This window comes from Lathamus discolor, chromosome 5 (genome assembly GCF_037157495.1).
Source record: "Lathamus discolor isolate bLatDis1 chromosome 5, bLatDis1.hap1, whole genome shotgun sequence".
In the NCBI taxonomy this organism is placed as follows: domain Eukaryota; kingdom Metazoa; phylum Chordata; class Aves; order Psittaciformes; family Psittacidae; genus Lathamus; species Lathamus discolor.
The window spans coordinates 17,495,394-17,507,734 of record NC_088888.1 but is presented as its reverse complement, the minus strand read 5'-3'; the positions used below and the strand labels follow the sequence as shown (position 1 = coordinate 17,507,734).

The 12,341-nt window shown below is 38.7% G+C and overlaps 1 protein-coding gene across 2 annotated transcripts in view; it reads left to right on the top strand.

Moving 5' to 3' along the window:
• Positions 1 to 12,341, top strand: part of RMDN2 (regulator of microtubule dynamics 2) — a 48,075-nt gene that overhangs the window by 27,165 nt on the left and 8,569 nt on the right. Inside the window, exons 8-10 of one of the 2 annotated variants that reach the window (XM_065679900.1) lie at positions 7,824 to 7,922; positions 9,635 to 9,688; positions 9,780 to 9,860. In XM_065679900.1, the coding sequence (XP_065535972.1) occupies positions 7,824 to 7,922; positions 9,635 to 9,688; positions 9,780 to 9,860 (234 nt within the window). The remainder of the gene's footprint in view (positions 1 to 7,823; positions 7,923 to 9,634; positions 9,689 to 9,779; positions 9,861 to 12,341) is intronic. The other variant, XM_065679899.1, reaches the window with a different exon arrangement.

The following is a 12,341-nucleotide window of genomic DNA, read 5'->3' as shown; positions in this document are numbered from 1 at the left end:
TTCATCACATTGTATTCTTGAATATCAGCATTAGATGTGCAAAAGTCGTGAGTTGCTGAAGATTGTCCCAGAATATGCTAGCTATGCCTCTGAAGAGCATCTCTCTCATTAGTGATTCCTTAATCAATTTATACTGTGTTATGTCCAACAGCTGAATGCATCTTCCATATATGTCAAATACTCCCAGATGGCTTACTTCTCACTTGAGCTATAACTTTTGGAAACTTAATATGTAGTCTCAGTATACCTTGCTTTGTTCTTGTTGCACTGGCTTTTAACTTGTGTTTCATTTCAGTGACAATCACCACTTCCTGACTGAGTAATGCATGTAGTTTGTTGCACTGTATCATTACAAACTCATGTTTCACACTTGTAACATCTATGCAGGGCTTCCTTACTGAACATTAAAGTCATAGGTTAGCATTTGCTGTAGGGTATGACCTGACCTGCATTTTATTAAGTGTAACAATCCACCTAACCAGATGTAGCCACTGAAATACTTAAGTATTCGTTTCTGATTTTCTTTTTTTTTAATTCTTGCGTTCCGTGACTGCCATGACAAAATGTAACCTGAAGCACTTAAACCAAGTTTTCATAGTACAGATAAATGAATGTATAGGATTGAATACATTTTGTTATAACTTCTGTGTTTTGCACACTTTCAGCAGCAGGATGAGGCCATCACCCAGCAACGTTAGTTTTGAGGCTCTACTATGGAAGCTAGATCTTAATCCTAGCCCAGTGCAGCTGGTGATCATAGAGTCATATCCTCATTCGTTTTAGCAGACTGCATGAGTAGGTTTCTGTGCTGATCCTCTAACACAGGTTTTGGCTGTGCATGTGATATAGGTACATGTAGGAACTTGTGGAGATGTGGCAGATTCCTTGGTCCTGTTCTGTAGGCTGTGGTGTTTCATGCTGTGGTAAATACCCCAAAAGTAGACTCTTAGCTGTGGCATTGGTTCCAAATGCATTATATGGGGTTATGATAGTGTACTTGAAAACTTCATTTATCACTCCTTCTCTGTAGATTGAGTGATGATTCTCCTCTTAGACCCTCTGTTTTTTCTGTTTAGTCTGGCTGCGGTTGAGGCGGGGAAGGCTGTGTTGTCCAATGTGAGGAAATTAAAGAAGAAAAAGGGATGACTGAGGAAAGAAGGTTAGTTTTTACATTTAGTCTAGCTGACTTTGGGGTCAAGTTAGAATTTGCCACAGTATTTGTTCTTTCGTAAGTATTGCTTCCAGGGGTGTTATTGTCTAATTTTAGTCACACATTCTTTTACTGAAACAGCTGAATTAAAAAAAGATACCTAGTATTTGATATTTTATAGGCTTTGATAACACCTTGGGGAAAGCTGATGTACTTAAGTCTTCCTAGTAGAGTCAGCTGCTTTTTGGGCTCACAAACTGAAAGAAAAACATAGGTAAAGCCATAAAAGAGTGTAAAAGGGGATACTTCAAGTGTTGTAACTCAAGGTTCCAGTTCATTTTCACATATGAAGTTGAACAGATTTTTAGGTTAAAAGTTAAAAGTATACTGGGGACAAATGGAGAAGATTTATTGAAGGCTGAAACCTATATCCAGAGACTGTGTGCTGTACTAGTAAAAACTTCGGATTTGTGGAGTTTTGCCAGAGACTGCCATTTCTCACCTTCCCTCAGTGTAACACCGTCCTTTGCGAAGAGCAATGGTATGGCAATGCCAAGTTTCTTTCTTAGCAGTTTTTCTTGCTGAGCCAGATCTGAAGCTGATGCCAAGTGTCCTAGCACCTTCCAGGAGGAAGGATGAGCTGCATTTTCACTGCCTTGCATGAGTGGGGCTTTGCCTTTAATGCACATCCAGAATTATGTTTCAGCTTGTCCAAAACACAATTTTTGCTGTTTCTTATTTCTGTTACCATTATAAAGCCAGGAGATACACAAAAGAGGAAGATTCTGTTCTGATGTGTGTATCACCTCATCTTTGTTAAAAAGTAATTCTGCAATCACAATCAGGTAGGCAAGATTTTCACCTACCATTTCATAGATGTGACAATTGGCACAATTTTGCCTGTGAGACTTGCTGTGTGTGGAAGAAGCCACATACAATTCTAATGTTTTTTGGTTTGCTGTGCAAAGGCAACAAGGGAGAAAAAACCCTTGAATTATTTATGCATTGAGCAAACATAACTGAACACCACTCGTAATGGATAACTCTAACAAGTGTTGATTTAATATTCCTTTTTTCCAGAGCTGATATGAACAGTGGTGATTTTTTCCAGGGCAGCTTTAGTGAGAATTTTAGGAAAAGAAGATTACCATATAAGTGCAATGAAGATAGTATATCTAGTAAGTGAAGTAAACCAGTGTTTAGTATGTAAAAGAAATGTTACTATTCCAAAGAAAAGCAATGGCAGCAAAATAATTTTCATTTAAAATGTCTTTGGTAGTGGATGAAATTTTGTCTGCTTGGCCTTGTGTGACAAAACCAGGCTTTGTTAATTACATATCTTTTAGGGAAGGCATAATATTTTAAATACATGCTTGGGTTGGTTCATGCAATTTAAAATAAGTGCAGTATTTAGAGCCTTTCCAGTTTCAGCTTTGTTGAGGCAAAGTAAAAACTACTTTGTTCTTCAGAGCAGCAAGAAATATTTATTGGAAGTGAATTGATGTGTGGTGCATGGTCTATAGGAATCAGTTTTCTTTCCTTAGAGTTTTGGGTACAATTATCTAATAATCCTTTGCAATTATGTGTTTGTGGGCTTTTTTAGTGTTTTAATGCTTAGAATACTTTTAAAATGGAGTATGTATCTAGTTAAGGCTTATGGCTACTTGCTGCTACAGGACTGGCACAGAACAGTTAGCATGTACTTCTGGATCTGGATCAGAGCCACTGGGAAAGGCTAGTGGGATGTTAAAAATTAGATTTCTTGGGATTTTCTTTTTGATGGTTACATGCCATATGTTGGATGCATCACCGGTTTATCCAATATCTGTACATCAGGGAACAAATTGACTCAGTTCCTTTGTGTGCTCTGTAAGTCTGCTCCCCTTACTGGAAAATGAAAAGGCCAGGGAATTCAAGTTGCATAAATGCCTAAATGCCTGTGCAGACTGTCCTGGTTCCTTAGCTGGCAAAAAAGAGAATATTTGTGTTGGAAGCCAGTGTTTGAAAACTGCTGTCCAGTTACTTAATCTGTTCCAGAAGTCAAAACATTGCATAATTATTTAATATAATTTTACATTAATATATTGTAATGAAAAAGAAATAGAAACTCTCTGGGGATATTTAAGTAGATGCAATTAATATTTTTACTGAAGCTGGATCAATGGGATGATTTTCCTTTATGAAAGACAACTGTGTGATCTGTCTTCAGTGACCTATTAGCAAGGAAACATGAGAGGAGGAAATCCTGTAGGATTGTAAGTCAGTGAATTGGCTGAATTTTCAATCCGAGTGAAATCTGGGATTTTAAAAGGACTGTCAATGAGCAGGGTTTGCATCTCATCAAAAGATGAGGGGACAGAAAAACAAATTCCAACTGGTGTTTTAGTTCATATGTGATTTTTTGCTGATCCTAGGCTAAGGAAGTGAAAGGGATTTTAGGAAATCCCTTTTCCCAGTACTTAGGGGAGAACAATATTTTCTGTCTTGGTCTTCAGAGGAACATGAGGCCTGATAGGAGCTTGCTGGGTATGAACTTTATGGTCAGCTGCAGGCTAACTCTGTGGGTGGCTTTCTTTGGTACTAGTAGAGATCTGTGTAGAATAAATGGATGAGAGCTTGCTGTTAGACAGATGTATACGAGAAACTTTGAGACAAGTGTCTCCTTTAGCTTTGGGATACTGAAGAGTGGCCTCCTTTCCTTGGCAGAGGCCAGGCTGTCATGGTCATTCCCTCCCCTCCAGCCCTAGGGAAGTTCAGGACTTGGTTGAAGGTCCCTCACACTGTTGTTTCCTGCTCTTGAGAGAGTGGGACCAGCTCTCCTCATGGCAGCTGGGGAGCGGTGTTCCTCCTGTGACCCAGTAAATTATAACCTGATATTCTATGGAAACACAATGTTCCTTGCAGTGCTTTTGTGAATTTTCCGGCTGCTGGGAGGACTGATGTCAGGACTTGCGAGACCTGAAAAAACAAAACTCACTTTAGGTTTGGAAATCATCTCTAAGGCAAGGACAATCTTCATTCTTTAATTTTGTTGTTGTTGTAGCTATTACTTGCTGGAGAAGCTGCTTTTATAATTTTCTGCTGTCCTATACCATTCTTGAAACTTGCATTAAGTACAATTATGGTTCTGCTGAAGCTGATGAGAGTTACAGTCTCCTGGTTCTTGATTTTATATGGAGCTCCAGATACGCTTTCCACTATTTGGAATAACCTTAGAATCCTAGAATCATAGACTAGTTAGGATTGGAAAGGACCTTAAGATCATCAAGTTCCAACCCTTCTGCCATGGGCAGGGATACTTCACGCTAAACCATAGGCTCCATCCAACCCGGCCTTGAACACTGCCAGGGAGGGAGCATTCACAACTTCCTTGGGCAACCCATTCCAGTGCCTCACCACCCTTACAGTAAAGAACTTCCTCCTTATATCCAATCTAAACTTCCCCTGTTTAAGTTTCAACCCGTTACCCCTTGTCCTGTCACTACAGTCCCTAATGAAGAGTCCCTCCCCAGCATCCTTATACCCCTCCTTCACATACTGGAAGGCTGCTATGAGGTCTTCATGCAGCCTTGTCTTCTCCAGGCTAACTTCAGCCTTGACTGCAGAAGTCAAATTTGCAGTACGCTAGAGCATGTTGCACCAAGGTTTCTGTTGCCTGTGCTTGCTTCCACCCAGAGAATGCTCAATAAAGTTAGTTGGTGTAATAGAAATGATGTTTCCATTTCACTGGATGTGGCGTAAGATACTCTAATAAAGTTATTACAAATTACAGACTATGCTTGTGGGTGTTTAGGCAAAGGGTGTAATTTCCTATTCATCATTGTTGCTCCAGGACACAATTTTGGGTCTTGCATAGAACAGGTCTTCTCCATTTGTCCCACCTGAGTCAGGAGGGGGCAGACTGACTCAGGTGGGGTGTGGTTCAGCCATTGTGATGGGATTCACCTCATCTGTCTTTAGCTATCCACAAGGTATAATTGTCTATACTCCTTTTGTAGTTGAAGAAGAGAAAGAGACGAGTGTTCATCCCAGACTAATGTAGGTAAAGGGAGATTGCCTTTCACTGTATTGACCAAGCAAGAAACCTGGACAACTCATATAAGCAAGGCACTTCATTTATGGATGGCTGGAGTTAGCTGCAATGAATTCAAACCAGTGGCATGTAAGGCTGACTGCTGAAAACATTCAGGAACTCAGATGATCTGTGTAATAGTCACAAAGTATAATGCTGTAGCCAGCGCAGCTTACAGAAGGAATACACGCATGCAAGGAAAGATGCATTTCACTTTTAAACATTAAAGTTTAAACGTTTTAGATTGGTGGGATTTGTAATATAAAAATGGCCAAGTGCATATATGTTTGCACTTTTAAAAGTCTGAATAATGCAAAGCAGCACCTAAGCCAGACAAAATAATGACTAAAACCTCAGTAAATCAGTTCTGATTAAATCTTGTAAGAAAAGAAAACAACTGCCAGGAAGAACTTGTGTTTTCAATAGGTAATTGTAACTCCACATGGAAAAACGGCAATTTTGTTTCCTCACTATTGCATAACAGCAGACACATGTGTGGTAATTGTATCTGTGCAGGGTATGTGCATATGCATTCCCTTTATTTCTTCTCGTCTTCATCTGTAAGCTGCCTCTATCTTGATGTGATGAAGCTAGAAATATGGAAATCCCCTTCCTCTTCCAAAAGAATCCTGCAGCAGTAGATTGGCATGAAGAAAACAAAACTTTTGCAAAAATGCTTTTTATATTTCTTGTGGAATATGCCTCAGAAACTATAGAACAGCTGGGGAAATTAAGTGTGTGAGGGAATTAAATACATACCTGCAATTTGAAGTTTTAACCAGCATGCTTTCTATGCAGTGGTCTGTGCTGCAGTTTTTAACACAGTATGAAAGCACTGCAGGGCAGAGAGGGGAAACATCTTGTTGCTTCAATGAATAAGAACTGTGGGGTTGTTGGAAAGCGTTTGTAAACCACACTTTATTCACTTAGAAGAGAATTCAACAGTGGGGTATGTGAGAGAGAGAGAGAAGCATCCTTAATATTGTTTCTGGCATATAAATTTAGTGGTTTTGTGGGAAAGACTTACTGTTGGCATTTAACAAATAAGGCGTTGGACTCTGTTGAACAATCAGCAAGACTTGACCAGGATCCCTTCTGTCTCCAAGCAATATTGGTCTTATGTAGCTAGAGTCATTTAGGGCAGATGGAAAAACAGTCCTATGCCTTTTCCTCTTGCATGCTGGCCTGTATTTGTACTCATTGCAATGGTATTTTTGGGGCGGTTTGCAACAAGAAATGCATAGAGCTTGATGTCTCTTTAAAAGAGAAGTATTCTGGTTTATGGCTGTGGGTAGTTATGTGTGGATGGATTCTTGTATTTTACCATAATGAACTGACATCTACTGGGTTGCTGCATTTAGCTGGAGAAGGTGGGGGGAGCAGCAACAGCCCTGACAAGATTGGGAAGCCAAGGAATGAGGCAGAAATAAACTAAAGCTATCCAAAGCCACTTTAATTTTTACAGCAGTAGGACAGATTTGAGTTCAAGGCTCAACTCTGTTATTTGAATTGCAGTTTCCTCTGAAAAAGAGCTGCCTCTGTGACTCATATTTCACTTCCAGCTCCCTGGTGAGAGGCTCTCTTTCTTTGCATGTGTGTATCCCTTCTGTGTGTTGCCTCTGCATAGACCAGGCCATAAATTGCTACGGAAACTTGGTTTTTATCATTTTTAAACTCAGCTCTACTCTGTGACAAGAGCCATCAGTGCTGTGGTTCAAATACTGATGTGAAGGAATAAAGTCTTGACTTTCCTTTACAGATGTAGTGAAGTGTCTGAAGCGGGTGACTTCACTTCTCCACTTAAACAGGCTCCAGTCTCATACTGCATTTCTTAGCAGCTCCATCCTTCATTAGGGATGTGAGGTGTGTTTCACCAGGTTTGGTGAGGGAGCCAAATTCCTTATGGCAGTAACCAGAGCAGTTTCTGTTAGTTGTCAGTACATGTAAGGGAAGAAGTCATATATATCGTGTGGCAGTATCACAGTTGCCTACACTTCTTTTACAGCAGCCCATGTTTCTGAAATGAGATCTTTGGCAAGTGTTGTTTGTCAGATTTGAAGAGGAAAATATGAAGCGTATTTCTTAACAGTGGTTGTCACTAGCTTCTGTGTAATAATGAACTTGTTATACAAGAGCCAAAAGCACTTACATTTTGAGTGTAGCAATAGCGTTTCATAATGTTAAAAAGCAGTCAAGTACACAGACTATCATGCTAAACTGAATGTCTCATGAAAACCTTAGCAGGTTTAAAGCACTATTTCTGGCCTTAGGTTTTAAAAAATTGTAAGGTCTTATGAAACCTAAACTGTACTTTAAGCTTTACGCATTGGAATAATTTCATATTAATGATGCCGATGTTTTTTCATGTATTTCTTAGTATGTACATTTTCCTGTTAACAGAATCTAAAAATCTAAAAGAGCGTGCTTTGGCAGATGGCCAATATGAAACATTCCTTTACAGGTTCTTTTGCAAAATAGATTGTGTAAGTAGTACAGTGGCACAGGACAATATTTATTCCAAAAGTGATAAGCAAACCTAAAGACTTTTGAGATATACATCTCAAAAGAATATAAATATATATATGCATGTTATTATTATAGGTAGCTCAGTTGTCTTGGATTGAAAAGAAAGTAGCTGCTGCTCTCTTTGGGACTCCACCAACTTCAACAGTAGAAGAAGCATTGCAGAATTTCCTTAAGGTAAGTCCTAGCCAAGGGTTTTCCTGTGTGACTGTTTACCAGCTGCTATATGTGACCATTGTCAAGATGTCTGCTCAACAGATTATGTTCAGTAGTTATAAATCCTAGGCTCCCCTAAATACCACAGAGCTCTGTACTAGTAAAGTATTTTTTTCTTTTCTGTTTTAAAATTAGTTTGCAGATGAGTGGCTAACACCTTTCTCCTCTTTCTTTAGTTTTAAGGAATTCTTCACTGACTTGCCACAATTCATATTTATTGGGCTTAATGTGAGATGAATGTAGCTGAGTTACATATGCTGTTGAAACAAATTAACCATAGCAATAACCAATGATTTGCCCATTTCTGTAGGAGGGTTAACATAAGCAAGGAAAACTTTGACATTGTGACACTCCTCTTTCTGAACTGAAGCTCCTTCCATTGAATTTCAGTAGAAGCCTTTCTTATTTGGGGAGGTGAAATTACCTTTATAGTGAAACAGAAAACTCTTGTCATATAGGTCCGTGTTCCCAGCCATTCTACTTCAGTGCACAGTTACGAGAAAACACCACATGAATAAAATAAATCTGTCTTTCAGTGTTTTTTATATGAATAATTTCTAAATCTGGAGCTGAAAAATAGTTTTTTCACTTGACTGAATTCAAAGCATAAACTTCCATTGTTGCAATTGCTTTCAGACAGTTTCTCAAAGGAATTGAGCAAGCATACTTTACTCACTATCAAAAGTACTTACTCTCTGTGGTTTTAGTATATTTAAAGATGGAATGATCTCCTGAATTTTTGACAACACAATATGTTACATCTTCCCAGTTTTAAGAGATTTTTATCTCTGAGGTCAAACTCCAGAGGTGGTAGAAATAATTGGAAGTGTTCCCTTTAGCTTCGGGGCATTTTGTGGTGGCCTGCAGAATAACTGTGGTTTTAAGTCATCTTCTGCAACAAAAAATAAATTCATGTCTAAGACAGCTGTTTGAGTTTCTTTTTCAGTTGTTTGATAATACACAGTTGCAGTGAAAGCAGCATTGCTTTGGTCAAAGGATTATGGCTACTATAAGTTTCACTGATATAATTTTTCCTCTCTCAGAAGCTGTTGATTAAAGATGCTTCTTGGTTAGTAGATAATTAAGATTCTCATCATTCAAGCTTCTACAATCTTGATGTGTTTTAAAAGGAAGACAGTCTTGAAGTTTTTTAACAATCTGAACTTTTCAGAAGACGGTAATGTAAAAAGAAAGGTGAACCTAGAGCTAGAAGATACCGGTATTTGAAAGAAAAATAACTATAAAGTTGATGAATGCAGTTCATAACCCATTACACAAATCATGAATAGTTTGTTGCTTGTTTATTTTTATAGTTGATTGCTATATTTATATAAGGAAATAAATATCTAGAGAGAGCAGTGTCTTACAACCCACTGTGTAAGTGAATTAATCCAATAGATATTCTATAGAATGATCTGAGATCTTTACAAAGCACGTAGGGAGAGTGGAGAACAAGGAGAACAGAAATTTTTTGTGTTCAATAGCAGCACCTCATGTGCCTAGTTTAGGAGTTGAGTTTGGAGTTTTCTTGTTTTCCTGGGATTTTTTTTTAAGTGCTAAACAGCAGTGCACACAGTAGGGATGATTCAGTCTGATGTTTGTGGCATGCAGACCACGTAAATTTCATCACACTAGTTTTATGTCTATTTTCTTTCCTGTTTTTTATTATTTAGGCAGAAGAAATGCATCCAGGATATTCCAAATGCAATTATGTGTATTTGGCAAAGGTAACCAAGTTCTTTTAAAAATTACGATTCATAGACTCTGGTATTCATACAGTGGTCTGATTGGAAACAAAACATGTTTTTTTTTTCTCAGTGCTATAAAGATCTTGGCCAGAAAAACAATGCACTGAAGTACTGTGATTCTGCACTGTCGATTCCTTCAGTTACTAATGAGGTGAGCACTGAGAGTGATAACTTGTTCTCTTGTGACCGCTGTCTTGTCTTTGGCGCCCATTATTGCACTGTCAGTAATAACATAACATTTCAATTTTTCTTCTAAACACAGAACCTTCCTTTTTCCTCCACTCTCTGTTGGCTCATTTACAGTTGTCTGTGTCAACAGTTTTAATAAAAATCTTTGGAAACTGTCAAGGACTTGTCTGTGTCAGCAATTGAATTGCACTCTTTGTAATTCAACCCGTTTCATTAGACTATCTTAAGCATAAGCAGTTGAGTGTGTCACTCTAGCTGTACTGAAATTTTGCCCTAGACCTACTTTTTCTTAGTTGAAAGCATTCCAGATTTTGTCGCACAATCTCTGTCTCTGCTCCTAAAGCCTCTGGTTTGTGATTCTTGTCAAAGCCTCCAGGGCAGTGTGTTAGCTGCAACAGAGGTAGTTAAGATTGCCTTTGTCTTCACCTACAGTGAAGCTAAGGAGGCACAGTTCTTCCAGTTACATTTGCTGGAACATAGCTTATTCTAAGAGATTATTAGATTCCTTTTTAGGCCTTTTAGAGTATTTTTAGTATGTGGACACAAAATTTCTGCAAATATTTGAGAAATTTTAAGTGATTTAATTTCTCAAATACAAACCAAGTCATGGCAAGAAGGTTCACTCTGATCTCATGTAGAAGCAAGTTCCATAATTACTGACCTGTGACTGGAAATGTCTTACCATCCTAGAGCATGACAAGTTCAAACCTGAGCTTTGTCAGCCTAAGGGACCCCCTTTGAGCACAGCAGACGTGGTAGGGAGAGTGAAAGGTGATTCCAGAGACGAATTGGCCCTATCCAATTTGATTCTTTGAAGTTCAGGGAAAAGACCATTAAATAGCTCTGTAAACTTGATTGACAATAAATGCTGTGTGGAGCACTAACATGTTTATGTCAAGTGTTCCTGCTGGGAATAAAGACCACTGCATGCCTCACCAGCAGCTGCTCCTGGGTGGCGTTTATTTTTGGCCCAAGTTATAGTATGTACCAATCATAAATTAAGCAATCATTTCTTAAGTTCAGTGTTTCTTTGAATATGTATTGATACAGATATAAGTAATCTCTTGACTCTAATTTATTCTTTACTTACTGTTGAAATGTACCTTCAGCTTGCCTATTGCAGAACACAGAAAAGACTGCTATACATTATCCTTCATTTAGTACTTTACATCTGTGCATAAAAGGTAGGACCAGTGGTGTCAGGGAAAGAGCATACAACTGAAATTGCCTGTGCTCAGCCTGTTTTGTATATATCTGCACTGACTGTGCTGATGAACTTTTTATTTTTCCTGTATTCAACTTACTACAGGCCTGGTAATCTTGCAATGAGCTCTTAAGCTACTTGGTAAAATTGCAAACAGACATGTATCACAGAAACTTCTGATGGGCAAAAGACTGCCTGTGTTTAGTAAACTGCAGGTCATTCAACATATTCATAGAGACTCCTTGAAAAAGTGTAGGCATAGCTTGGATTTGGTCTCATCTTTACTAACAGCAGCTGGACAAAATTTTGGTGACTGAAGGTAGTTGCTGAGGCTTCCCCTATAGTCGGTGGAGAGAGAGAGATGGGTCAGGTTCTCCATCCTGTCTCCCTCTGTCCCCTGATGGCAGAGAGAGATTAGATGTAGATGTGTACCTGAGACACCTGGCTCCTAGACTGTACAGCTAATGAGATGTGAATCCTGCCCCTAAATTCTAGTGTCATTAGTCTAAACATAAGCTGGAGTTCAGTGTGTCCTCAGCCACCTGGAGGGGCTTAGTCCCTGGTAAAAGGAATCCCATTCTTGAAGTACCATCAGACCTGAGAAAGAAGGAGGACTCTGAGGTGAGAACGGGAATTTGGGAGCAATGTGAAGGGGGAGTGTATGCAGATGATGAGAATGATACTGGTTTGTGAACAGAAGAGTGTCAAACAGGCCCCAGAAATCTTCTGTCCGCTTGAACAGGGTAAGATGATTTGTCCTCTTCTGTTTTGGCTAGTTCTATAAATATCATAGATTTGTCAACTTCGTTTTATTTATTTGTGATGTGTTTTGAGTTAAGTGTAGAGAAAAAAAAAAAAAAAGAGTTCAGGGCAATAGTGTGTAATTCAATTACAACAAATGAAAAAAAAGGAGTCAGCACAAGGTAAAACCAAGTGCACGTGGGACAGGATTACTGTAAAATGGATATCTGGAATGCAAACTGCTGATATGAAATGTTACCTCAAGTCCCATCTGAATTACAGTATTTTGTTTTGGTTATTATATTAGAGAAAGACTATTACTGATGGGGGGCGGGGGGGGAACATGTTGGAACTGAAGTCATGTAGGGCTTGAACTGTATGTAGGAATAACATTTAGTCCAGTCAGTTTAAGGGAGGGAAGAGACTGTAGTAAAACTAAAGATACTTTGGGGAGATAGTAATAAACAGATGCTGATAAAGTGCCTGAATTGATTACAG